Genomic DNA, 13,530 nt, shown 5'->3' with positions numbered 1-13,530 from the left:
TAAATCAATGAATAACGTTCAACATTAAATATCTTGTCTTTGTACTGTACTGACTACTCAATTGAATATACAGTAGGTTGAAAAGGATTTACAAATCATTGTACAATTTTATTTACGGTTTGCAATTTGCACAATATCCTAATTTAATTGGTATTCGAGTTTGTAATACAAACTCCAGTATGTGGACTTTTTTTTTTTTTTTTCTCAACGGAAATTCCATATGCAGTGAAAAAAATGCTCTCTTCACACCATTTTATAAATTGTGCATTAAAAGGAAGTGAGCTGGATTAATCTATCTGTTCTATCTTAATTTGTTGAATCTTCTTGGATTAGTGTTTGGTAGCTTCTATAATTATGACAATTACCTGTTTCCAATTAACCAATTCACCTGTGGAATTGACACAGGCATTTTTTTCATTAGCATCCCACAGCTGTTAAATGTAGAAGCACCCCAGATGGGACTCGAACCCACAATCCCTGGCTTAGGAGGCCAGTGCCTTATCCATTAGGCCACTGAGGCTTGATAGAAGCAGAGCAGAAAGGAGGTCATAAAAAAATGCGGACCCTCAATTTTGTTTGTGTCACATTTTGTGTGCTGTATGTCGTGTTATTTGTTTTGTCAGCATTACTGTACATTATTCTTACACTGATTAAGTCATGTTTTTCTGAGATCTGATGTCATGCAAATGAGTTACCAGTTTAATTTGAGCTGCTCTTAGTCACAGAATCTGATTGCTTTGCCAAACAATTCATAGGTGTAAAGGGATAGTAAGTAGTGGTATATGCATATATTATCATACGTATATTATCATACTGTTCCGCCATTATCGCTTTAGGAAGTGTTAATCCAAACATGGTGCAGTATAACTTCACAACAATCTGTCTCTATGCATGTGAGAACAATCTGGATGGTCCTTTTCATCTAGTCTGCAGGCAGACACATCTACGATTTCCAAAAACAGTTTCAAATATGGACTCGTCCGACCACAGCGCAATTTTCCCCTTTGTGTCAGTCCATCCCAGATGAGCTTGAGCCCAGAGAAGCCGGCGGCATCTCAGGGTGTTGTTGATACTGTATATGGCTTTCACTTTGTATGGTCGAGTTTTAACTACCATTTGTAGATGTAGTGACAAGTGTTAACTGACAACGGTTTTCTGAAGTGTTCCTGAGCCCTTGTGACAATATCATTTAGACAACGATGCCAGTTTTTATTGCAGTGTTGAATGTTGGTTTTCAGAATTGATACTCATATGCAGAGATTTCTCCACATTCTCAGACTTTACTGATGATATTATGGACCGTAGATAATGACTAAATTTCCCTGCTATTGTACGTTGGGAAAAGTGTTGGACAATTTGCTCGCAAAGTGGCCTAACTTGTGAACAACTAAGCGTTCAATGGATTTTCCTTTCATAACCAATCATGGCACTAGACTGTTTCCAATTAACCATTCGACCTATTGGACTGTCACAGGTGTTTGTTTTCCTTTAACATCCTACAGGTGTTAAATGTAGAACCACCCCAGATGGGACTCGAACCCACAATCCCTGGCTTAGGAGGCCAGTGCCTTATCCATTAGGCCACTGGGGCTTGAGAGTAATGGAGCAGGAAAGTGGTTTTATATTCTAGTTTCTTCAAAATGGTGCAGGATTTTTAATTTTTTTTTGCACACTCTTGGCATTTCCTCGATGAACTTCAGGAGTAGTTATCAGGTACAACCATGGTACTCACCTGCTTCCAATGAATCAGTTGACCTATGGAATTTCCACATTTTTTTTTTCTTTAGCACAGCTGTTAAAATGTAAAAACACCCCAGACGGGACTTGAACCCACAATCCCTGGCTTAGGAGGCCAGTGCCTTATCCATTAGGCCACTGGGGCTTGAGAGCAATGGAGCAGAAAAGTAGTTTCATTTATCACTCTTAAAACACGCCGCTCAATTTTGTTTACATCACATACATTACAGGCCAAAAGTTTGGACACACCTCCTAATGCAATGTATTTCCTTCATTTTTATGACTATTTAGATTGTAGATTCTCACTGAAGACATCAAGACTGTAAATGAACGCATATGGAGTTATGTACTTACAAAAAATAAAATAATTGAAAACATGTTTTATATTCTAGTTTCTTCAAAACAGTCACTTTTTTTTTTTTTTGCATACTATTGGCATTCCCTTGATGAACTTCAAGAGTCATCACCTGAAATGGTTCCCCAACAACACTGAATGAGTTCCCAGAGGTCAGAATGCCAAATGTGCAAAGCAGTAATCAGAGCAAAGGGTGTCTATTTTGAAGAAACTACAATCTAAAACATGATTTCAATTATTGCACTTTTTTTTGCGTACATAACTCCACATGTGTACATTCTTAGTTTTGATGCCTTCTGTGAGAATCTACAATGTAAATAGTAATGAAAATAAAGCAATTGACACATTGAATGATGTGTGTCTAAATTTTCAGCCTGTCGGCCTACTGTACATTTTGTGTGTTTTGTAATTGTATTGGTTTTGTCAACACATGGTGGCATTCAATGTTGGTTTTCAGTCTTGCTGCTCACGTGCAGAGATTTGTCCTGATTCTCTGAATTTTTTGATGATATTATAAACCGTAGATGATGAAATATTTAAATTTCTTGCAGTTGTACATTGAGAAACAGTGCTGGACTTTTGTGTCACGCAGTTGTTCACAAAATACATTTATGTCCAATCTTCACAATTAAGCAGTTGACTTGTGGAATATTAGCAAGTGTTTTCTGAGTGTTTCTCAACTTTCCCAGTCTTTTGCTATCCCTGTGCCATCTTTTTTAGAACATGTTGCTGACATAAAATTCAAAATCTGAGAATATTTAAAAAATAAATAAATTACGTATCATCAGTTTACTTGCTTTAATTGGTATTCAAGTTTGTAATACAAACCCCAGCGTGTGGACTATTGCCACATGCAGTGAAAAATGCTCTCTTTACATGAATTAATAAATTGTGCTGTAAAATTAAGTGAGCTAGAGTCAAAACAAGACATGCTATGTTCTATCTTAATTTGTTGATTCTTCTTGGATTAGTGTTTGGTAGATTCTGCATGGTTTAAAACATGGACATTGAAAAGATGCATGCCCTTTGGCAATCACAGCATGATTGGGTCTGACGTCAAACAGAATCGTGTGTGAGTGAGCGTGTTGTGATGCTGAAAGGAGCAGCACTCCACCAGCAGAGATTAGATAAATAACCAATTTTTGGAGAGAGGAATTAGATGTATTCTTAGAGGACATATTACTTTATCTTTTCTGGGGGGGTTTTCAGTCACTTTAAGTACCAGGTGATCCATTCATCCGTCAATATTGTGTGTTGTTTGTCCTAAGCTGTAGCCTAGCCCACCTCACACAGGGTATTGGTGTCTTGGCTCAAGGACGCCTCCGCCGTATGCCTTGGAGGGTTTCCAAGCAGGGTCCCCATGGTGGCAGGTGATGCTCTTAAAAGTCAAAGCACCCCAGATGGGACTCGAACCCACAATCCCTGGCTTAGGAGGCCAGTGCCTTATCCATTAGGCCACTGGGGCTCAAGAGAAGTGGAAACATAAAGTGGTTTTGTTTGGCGGTCATAAAAACAAAGATTTCACAACATTTTAGTTGGTCATCACAAGAAAATACATGTTCAAACAAAACTATTTTTATCCCTCACAGTTTGTCTGACGTTAGGATGTTTTTCCGAGATTTGATGTTATTCAAAAGACAGTTAACAGTTGAATTTGAGCTCGCAGAATCTGATTGCTTTGTCACACAATTAAAGGTGTAATGGTACAGTAAGTAGTACATGCGTATAAGTTATCATAAACAGTTGGGAATAATTTTTTTAGTGCAATTTAATTTTTATTAGGGATGTTTTGGCACTTCTATGTTTAAAAGCCACGTGTGTGTGTGTGTGTGTGTGTGGGGTGTGTGTGTGTGTGTGTGTGTGTGTGTGTGTGTGTGTGTGTGTGTGTGTGTGTGTGTGTGTGTGTGTGCGCATTACCAACATAACATAATAATAATAATAATAATAATAATAATAATAATAATAATAATAATAACAATAATAACATTGCTGTTACGTACAAAAGAACAATATTGTGCTTTTTTAAGTATGAGTTAATTTTTTTACAATATTGTGACCTTTTATTTTTAAATATTGCCAACTTACCCACAATATCATGATAATTATCATATTGTGAGCTTCATATCGTGATAATATCATATCGTGACGTTTGGATATCGTTACATCCCTAGTCACTATACAAGTAGAAGCCAAGATTAATCAAACTGCCGTGCCCCATAGTAATGATTATTTTCTGGAAATTTCTTTTACAGAAATTGTGGTTTTCCTTCGGTTTTAGTTTCTCCCAAACATCTATCAAATGTATCAATATTTCATGAAAGATGATAAATACATAACATTCCCTTACCCTAACATGCACATGTGTTGGCTCCCAAGATAAAACTCTTCTAATCTGTTTTTTTTATTAAGATTTTGTTTGTTGATGTTTTTGCTTGCTATTTATGGCCGACATCCAAACAGCTTTGAGGTATCATGAACTGTTCAAATGTTCTGACCGTCTTGTCAGGGTATGTTAAAAATACTTTTAGTCTGCAGCCTGATATTGACTAAAATAAATCAGATCAAACCTGTACTAAAGTAGGACCAGGGCTGGATATGCCACCTGGCATACAGGGCGGCTGCCTGGTGGGCTGGCATCTTTTGAGGCTCATGTGGTGCTATTTAATTAGTGTTTTCCTCCATTTTAGCCCAAGAGAGGGTCAAGCCCATAAATCAATTTACAATGAAGAGAGAAAACTGAACCAGTGGGTCGGCTGGTCTAAGTCAATTTTTTTGGTGCCAGTACAAGCCCTGACTGGTACTGTGACAGTTTAACACTTATGCCAATCTTTAAATATGTTTTTCAGTTCTAACATCTGAAAACTACAGATTTAAAGAAAAAAAGGTGCATCCTTATCACTTTTAAGGACATATGCCAGTATTATATAGTTTTATGAGGTACATATTAAGATGAGTGACATTTGTGCATTTAACATTTTACAAGGTATATTAAAATTCTGACAAAGGTTGTATCCCCAGGACCCCACCACTTTATCACATCTATTAGATAAAGTGCTCTGATCCATTATAGCTGTCATTTTGTTTGAGTCGCTTTTTCCTGATTGCGTGGCCCATCTGGTGGCCCATCTTGTATGCCACTTCTTTTCAATGTGAAATTCACGACCTGCCTACTTAAACTGGAGGCAATCAGATGCAGATGCAGCAAGTCACTGCCATCTTGTGGCCGGCTAGTATGAGAGTCTGTGGATTCCTCCCCGCAGACCTGAGAATGGTCATGGCGCCATCTAATGTTTACAGGCGTGTAGTGCTGTATTTGTTTGAAGTCGTCTGTTGCAACCATTTGTGGTTTTTGGTGAATACTTTGGTGACTGATTGCGGTTTGCTTGCCTCAACAGGCTTTCGAGTCACACACATTTCTATGAACTGTGATTTAAAGATGAGCTGTCTCTTGAGACAACAGGGCTTTGAACAATGTTTTACAGACACTATTGTTTTAAAAGCATGGAGAGAGTGATGCTCATTAGTGGAAGTGCATGTCTTAACATTGGGCTTTAATACTCTGTGGACATTAATTACACCAGCACAATCTCATGACATACAGTGTATAATGTATACGCAGCATCTGTACACAGAGACATGCCCGGAGTGGCCCATCATTTATTCAATTCATTGGCCTGTTGGGCCACTATTTTGGCCAGTGTTGGAGCTATGCGCTGGCTACCCACTGACCAACACATCGGCGTACCTTCTGGAAAATTTGGACAACTGTGTCTTTTCTGCCTTTTTCACTGGGACGCCATATGCTTAGATACCTTGATAATCTGCCATGATTTATTGCTTTTAATTAGTGACATGTAAAAATTACATTTACTTGTAAATTACAAATGAATCTGTCCTTAGAAAAAGCTAGATAGCAAGCTAGCAAGATAAAAACTTTCACACCATAGCAAGAAACAAAAAAAAAAACAACACAGCAAAAAACAAACAAACAAACAAACAAACAAACAAACACCCTTTAGAATTAAAAGATGTTTGTGTCATTGTGCTTTTTAGATATGATTTGAAAGAATGGGCCATCAATCATAGTACGCTAAATGGGGATCACTCTTTTTGGCTGTTCGCTAGCAAATGCAAATCAGTGCCCGAGATAGAAGTACACTCAAAGCATCAGCAAATAAAATGGCATTTTCTAGTACCGTGGTTCTCAAATGGGAGTATGTTTAGCCCTGTGGGTATGTGAAGGCACTTCAAGAGTACGTAATATTTTAAAGTACAGTATATTTAAAAAGTATATATATATATCTATATATATATATATATATATATATATATATATATATATCTATATATATATATATATATATATATATATATATATATATATATATATATATATATATATATATATATATATATTTGCATAGGGCGGTACGGTGATCATGTCCGCCTCCCAGTTCTGAGGACTTGCATGTTCACCCCGTGCCCGCGTGGGTCTTCTCCGGGTACTCCGGCCTCCTCCCACATTCCAAAGACATGCATGGCAGGTTAATTGGGCGCTCCGAATTGTCCCTAGGCGTGCTTGTGTGCGTGGATGGTTGTTCGTCTCTGTGTGCCCTCCGATTGGCTGGCAACCAGTCCAGGGTGTCCCCCGCCTACTGCCCAGAGCCAGCTGAGATAGGCGCCAGCACCCCCCGCGACCCTTGTGAGGAATAAGCAATCAAGAAAATGGATGGATGCATGAATAGTGAATACATGTAAAACCTATATGTAAAAACTTCAGAAAAATATAAATTCAGAAAATGAATTGTATATTCAGTAGGCTATTCTATTTCAGTGTCCTAAAAACCTGCACTCCCATGCCAGAATGGCTCAACCCAACTTCTCATATTCCACATAGAATCACCTATCAATTACTCGAGTTAATTAGCTAATTATTTATTTTTGAGAAGAGAGCTTTACTATGGTACCAAAGGAGGTTTGGTATCAAAGCATCATCATTCCAAATTCAAATAGCTACAGTATTTGAATTTGGCTCTGCAAAGTTTATTCACCTTCCCGCCAGTGACTCTTCCAAGTTTGGCTGCACACTGATTTAACTGAGATTAAATAAATAAAAAAATAAAAAAAATACATAAATACATAAATACATAAATAAATAAAGCTTTAATGAATTTAAATTAGATGGTTCGTCTCTGTGTGCCCTGCGATTGGCTGGCAACCAGTCCAGGGTGTACCCTGCCTACTGCCCAGAGCCAGCTGAGATAGGCTCCAGCACCCCCCGCGACCCTTGTGAGGAATAAGCGGTCAAAAAAATGGATGGATGGATGGATGGATGGATGAATTTAAATTAAACTAATATTATATATATAATTAATATATATATATATATATATATATATATATATATATATATATATATATATATATATATATATATATATATATATATATATATATATATATATATACATATATATATATATATATACCACTGATCTAGTACATTAAACTCAGCAAAATGTTCCTTTTTTATTTAGACTTGATCCTGCTTGTATTTTGAGTGTGTTGAGCAAGATATTTTGGACATATGGATATAGATCTGAAGGACAGGTGTATGTTTATTATTGTTAAGATTAATAATGCAGCATCATACACAGATGTTACTTATATTTTCGTTACCTTTCGGCAACTAGGGGCAGCATGGCGGACGAGTGGTTAGTATGTTTACCTCCTAATTCTGAGGTTTTGAATCTTATCTCTGGACTTCTTATGTGGGGTTTGTTTTCTCTTAAACATATTATAAAACAAATACCTCTTTGAATGAGTGTTGTTGTATTTGTTTCTATTTAGTCTTGTATTTGAAGTCATTGATTTGTGCAGGTGAAACTATAATTGTGGTAGCGTGGTGAGTTGACAGTGAGGTACGTAGTTATAACTCAAAATGAGGATTTTTTTGTTGTACAGTACAGTAAGTGAAATGTCATCAGGCACAGTGACCCCCTGCAAGCTTGCCAGATGCCACCAACGTCTGTCACAAACAAGACAAGGTGGACACTTTCAGATGGAACTGAAACCTCCAGCTTGATTTTAAATTACGAAAATATATTTTGAAGCCAACTGAGGTTGTGTTCGGCTCATGCGGGTTTTTGTTCCAGCATGTTATCCTCAAACATACGTCCGCTTCAAGGTAATGAGACTGTTAATGACGAGTGACTCCAGACTTCACTGAATCCACTCCAGATCTTGAATGTGCCTCATTACTCTGTTCGGCTGCACTGAAGGGAAAACACACACACTGTGGGGAGGAACTACAGTCTTTGCCAAAGATTGTCAGAGCAGACAAGAATTGCATGATGTGATGTGAGCTGCGTGTTGTGTGTGCGTGTGTGTGAAACTAGCTCAAGTGTGTGGGTTAGGATGTTTGAATGTTTGTTTCCCTACTGGTGGATCTGTTGGCTAACTTTACAGCCATGTCTATGGTGTGTAGTTTGAATGTCTGTTTTATAGGCACTGGGTGAGTGTGATTGTTTAATAGGTGGCAATATGTGCAATTATAATGGCATATACTGTGAGTGTGTGCATTAATAGCTTGCTGAGGTGCGTGACAGTTATGCACGCAATTTCTAGTCTTGCCGTGGTCCTGCTACCGTGTTTGTGGTTGCATGTGTGTGCCAGGTAGTGTGTGCATGTGTGAGTTGGGGCAATGTACCGGCGTTCACCTTGTGCCAGAGGAAGGGTTCATTTTGACTTCAGCGAGGAAGTCATCAGGAAGCTCCATGCTGCCAACCATGGCCACACTAACAGGTTAGGGACCTTTCACAAGAATATTCACATTTATTATGTCTGAAATGTGAAATTACAGTGGTTGTGTGTTTTTGTTGTTGTTGTTGTGTCTTTGTGCTGAGACTAGTTTTTGCCATGTACACTTGTCTTACAGTATTTAAGATTTCTGCTTGCTTCTTGAAGCCATTCAATGTGGTCGTACTGTCACTAGGGATGTCGTGATATTGTGATATTAAAACTGCCACAATATCGTCGTCATCATGTTCACAATATTTAAAAGGAACACATTTGTTTAAAAAAAAGTCAGGTTTGTTTCCATTTGTGGAGTTCTAGAACACTCTAGTGGTTAGTTTATTAGTGCAATTTAGTTTTCATTAGGGATGTTTTAGCCTTCTATGTTTAAAATTTGTGCTAATTGTCAGATGAAGGGGAACCGAATTTGCTTGTGAAGCGATCAATGTGTTCTTGCATTAGCAAATAAGTGCCTCAATATTATTAGAGATTGTAGGTGGTTTATATGCATTGCTGTTATGTACAAAAGTACAATATTGTGTTTTTTTTATTTATTATTATTTTTTTTTAGTATGAGCTCTTTTTTACAATATTGTGATCTTTTTTAAATATCGCCAACGCCCCCACAATATTGTGATAATTATCATATTGTGAACTTCATTTCGTGATAGCACCATATTGTGATGTTTGGATATCGCTACATCCCTAGCTGTCACTATTGAATATTTTTAAAATTGATTAGCCTATCGATTATTCCATCGAGTAATCTCCACCCTCAAAAATGTTTTTCTTTTTTTTTGTTTTTTTTTTGTTTTGTTTTGTTGATCCATTAAAGTTAGACGTAAATTGAATTGAGTGGATATAAGTACCATAATTTCCGGACTATAAGGCGCACCTGATTATAAGCCGCACCCAGTACATTTCTAAAGAAAAAGGTATTTTGTACATACATAAGCTGCACCTGACTATAAGCCGCATGTGCCCACATTGAAACATCAGATATTTACAAAGAAAGACGGTACACAGAAAGAGTTTTCAAAGGTTAAATAATATACCTTAGCTTTTCTTTCCAAACAATGCCTGTAATGCGGCAGTTACACAGCAGCAATACGGTAGTAACTAACAGGGCTGGTTAAAAATAACATACCGGTAAAAGTCACTGAGACTGAGACTTCTTGTATTTTACATGATGAGGGTCTGTTCATGCTAATTTTATTCATGCACAAAGCGCAAAGTTACATTAAACTTGCGTCTTCCTCGACACATATATTCCACCTGTCTCAATCTTAACTTTTCTGCTCGAGCTCCCCTGGTGGTTAGCCGCATCATTGTATAAGCCACAGCGTTGAAAGCGTGTGAAGAAAGTCGCGTCCGGAAATTACGGTACTCACAATTTATTATCTTCTACACATATGCATTATTAAACACTAGGGGTGTTAAAAAAAAATCGATTCGGCAATATATCGCGATACTACAGCACGCAATTCTCGAATCGATTCAATAGGCAGCCGAATCGATTTTTTAACATCCATTTTTGATGGAAAAATATTCAACAAAACGTCTAACTTTCACACCTTAAGCATGGAAGAATGTTATATTAATGGAACATTTAGCCTTAATATTTTATTTCAATGCTGTTCAAACATGAAAAATGTTGTTAAACCTGTTTGTTACATACAGTGGCTCACAGTTATAAGATAATAATACATTTTCATACAAATCTTACAGTGTACATGTATAAGTTTACTGAATGGTATTTTCTAAATTTGAGTAAAAATATCGCAACAATCGACTTGTAAATTCGTATCGGGATTAATCGGTATCGAATCGAATCGTGACCTATGAATCGGGATACGGATCGAATCGTCAGGTACTGGTCAATTCACACCCCTATTAAACACCAACAAAATGAGCCTATGCTAAAAGGTTAGCAATCCTGATTACTAATCGCTACCACGCTAATGCTAATCACTGATTAGCATTAGCGTGCTAGCAATTACAACAGAACTCGTGAGACAAAGGCAATTTTTCAATTTTATTTTCCGTCGTTCGAACAGATCGCAGTTGTCCTGGCCTCTCAGTGTCCACATCACTGTCTCTTTCATTAAAAATCTTATCTGTCCGAGCAGCAATCGCTCTCTGTGCTGCTGGCTCATATTTTGCACTACTCTGACATTGTCTCTTTTGGCAAAAAACAAAAAAAATAAAAATAAATCATACTGTGAGAACACAATTCTCCGAGCTTCGGCAAGTCTTGTGAGCATATTAAATTCTTAAAATGAATAGAAAAGATGATAATATAAAACAAATAAATTAATACTAAAATAAGTATATTCAGAAATATGACAAGTAATTAATTCTGTGTCAAAATCACAACAGTCGTATGTCAGCTCAAGTGTCTCATTGAAGCTCAGATGAGAGAATAAAACTGCTACTGTGTCTGAATATTATTACTGTTCCTGATATATATATATATATATATATATATATATATATATATATATTACAGTATTTGTGGTAAAAGTTAAAAGAAGGTTTATTAATTAGTTTTCAGTTTGTATTCTTGTTGTTTTCTTTGTTTTGTTTTGTTTTTTTAACATTGAATGCAAATCAGTTTTTAGCTAACTCTTTTCCAGTTTCTGGTCGCTGTACAAATAAACAATCAAATGAAATATATGATGTGGTGTGGGCAACCAGTGAAGTTGCTGTAGAAAAGGTGTGAAATGACTTGCGTGAGGCGATCTTCGGAATATTTGAGCGGCAGAGATTTGGACCAGACGCAAATTAAGTATATATTTGTTCTGTAAACCAGTGTGTTGCAGTAATCAAGATAGGATGTGACCACTACATGAATAAGAGTGGCAGTGGAGGACCCATTATAATAATTTTCTGAAAATGTAATAATGCCTGAAATTGGACTACAATTTACACTTAACTCAATTAAAAATGTAATTGAATCCAATAATGTAATAATTTCACCAATAATGTGATAACATTTTTACCTATAATGCAATATATATTTATCATATTCAGAAGTCTTTGTGGCAGACCATTTCTAATCAAGTGGGCGGAGCTTAATTTGATGAACACTGCAGAGTTGGTTAAACACTAAATAAATCAACTTTGGTGAATGCATGTAACAGTCTTAGATTCTCAAAAAATAAAACAAAATGGAAAACTATATTACATTTTCTGTCAAGCTTGACTTCAGTTTTGAGGGTGGGGGGAAAGAACCACCTAAAAATGCAATAAATCCCCAATAATGTGTTAAAGGTATTACATTATCAGTCAGGAATTTATAATTACATTATTTATTGATGAATTATTGATGAAAATATTACATGATTGGGTTTTATTACAATTTTGTTCAAGTTAAGTGCGAATTTTGTTACTTTTAAGGTGTTATATTTTCAGGAAATTTTTACATTTTTGGGTGCTCCAGGCAGTATTGTTTGGTGAGAGAAATAGACAAAGATGGGAGATGTTGCGGAGGTGAAACCATGTGATGGAATTAATGTGTCACTCCAATGAAATAGTGCTATTGAGGATGACACTTGGACACGAGACCTGTCAGGAGGAAGAAACTGAAGCGTTCACAATCTGAAAAATACTCAGAGTGGATGGTTAGGTTGGATGGACAGGCAAAGCTGAGTGTCATCCACATAGCAGTGGAAATTGATGTTGCATTAAAAAAAAATAGTATATATGGCAGAGGAGAAGGATGATGAACAAAATCAGCCCACTTAGACTACCCAATTGTGTGGATTCAACTTCAGGATGTAATGCATTGAAACGTGATCATTTCTGTTTACCCATGAATTTCTGTTTAATCAGGTTATGGAATAAATGAAGTGTGAAAAAGTAGGCTAGGCCTCACCCTGTGAGGACTGCGGGCATTTTGTCTCAGGTAGAAACATGAGGCACTGTGGGAAATAAGGGATCGCACTTTCGATGATTTATTTATTTATTTTTTAAATAAATGTAAATGCCCAGACCAAACGGGTGCTAATTATTATTTTGCTGCTTTCATAAAAAAAAAGGTGGCTGAGTTAAGAGAAATACGTTGCATTCTGGAAAACATTCTACCACACATTTTTTTTTAAAGTAGAGCTTGAGACAGCAACCAATATGCTTGCAAATGTGTTGAACTATTCACTGTATGGTGGTAGAAATTAAAAGTAAAATTGCACTAGCATAAGTCCGAGCGGATGCAGACTCATGGTTGAAAGTCGCTGTCTTTTTCTCATTGTCTTTTAAAATTTATATAAAATAATCAACTTTTTTTGGTGCAGACCAACTTTAATGACTGTCATTTCTCTTCTTAATATGCTTTTGAGCTTCCATTAGTTAACCAATGTGTTAACCAATGTGACACTGGTTTTGGTTTTAAGTGGTTACTTGACCAAAAAAACAATCCAGCTTAAATCGAGTGTCACAGCTGTTGGCGGACTGACCCGAAACCACCTCCAAATATCTTCCACATCTGCTTGAGACTGCACAGAATAATTACGAAAGCCGAAACTGACCCTGAGGCTGCTCTTAGCTTCATTTTCCATTTCATGTTAAATTGCGTTTCAAACTGATGGCCCATTTTTTTCAGGCAATGGACTTCTTACATTCCATGTTTTGTGTTTGCTGGCTCT

At 36.7% G+C, this 13,530-nt stretch overlaps 1 protein-coding gene and 4 non-coding genes across 8 annotated transcripts in view; 1 reads left to right on the top strand and 4 right to left on the bottom strand.

The window, feature by feature from the left end:
* pde4ba (phosphodiesterase 4B, cAMP-specific a) overlaps nucleotides 1–13,530 on the top strand; it is a 199,959-nt gene that overhangs the window by 116,341 nt on the left and 70,088 nt on the right. Inside the window, exon 1 of one of the 4 annotated variants that reach the window (XM_077533935.1) lies at nucleotides 8,495–8,896. The exons of the other annotated variants lie outside the window; for them this stretch is intronic. Coding sequence (XP_077390061.1) covers nucleotides 8,796–8,896 — 101 coding nt within the window. The 5' untranslated portion in view covers nucleotides 8,495–8,795. Of the gene's footprint in view, nucleotides 1–8,494; nucleotides 8,897–13,530 lie in introns of those variants that run through there. 4 annotated transcript variants of the gene reach the window in all.
* trnar-ccu (transfer RNA arginine (anticodon CCU)) lies at nucleotides 448–520 on the bottom strand. The gene has a single exon. It is a non-coding gene; the product is annotated as a tRNA-Arg (tRNA).
* Nucleotides 1,519–1,591, bottom strand: trnar-ccu (transfer RNA arginine (anticodon CCU)). The gene has a single exon. It is a non-coding gene; the product is annotated as a tRNA-Arg (tRNA).
* On the bottom strand, nucleotides 1,810–1,882 carry trnar-ccu (transfer RNA arginine (anticodon CCU)). The gene has a single exon. It is a non-coding gene; the product is annotated as a tRNA-Arg (tRNA).
* trnar-ccu (transfer RNA arginine (anticodon CCU)) lies at nucleotides 3,485–3,557 on the bottom strand. Its single transcript has one exon. It is a non-coding gene; the product is annotated as a tRNA-Arg (tRNA).

The sequence above is a fragment of the Festucalex cinctus genome, chromosome 10, assembly GCF_051991245.1.
Source record: "Festucalex cinctus isolate MCC-2025b chromosome 10, RoL_Fcin_1.0, whole genome shotgun sequence".
Lineage (NCBI taxonomy): Eukaryota > Metazoa > Chordata > Actinopteri > Syngnathiformes > Syngnathidae > Festucalex > Festucalex cinctus.
Note: the sequence above shows the minus strand (reverse complement) of the source record. Positions and strands in the feature narration are given on the sequence as shown.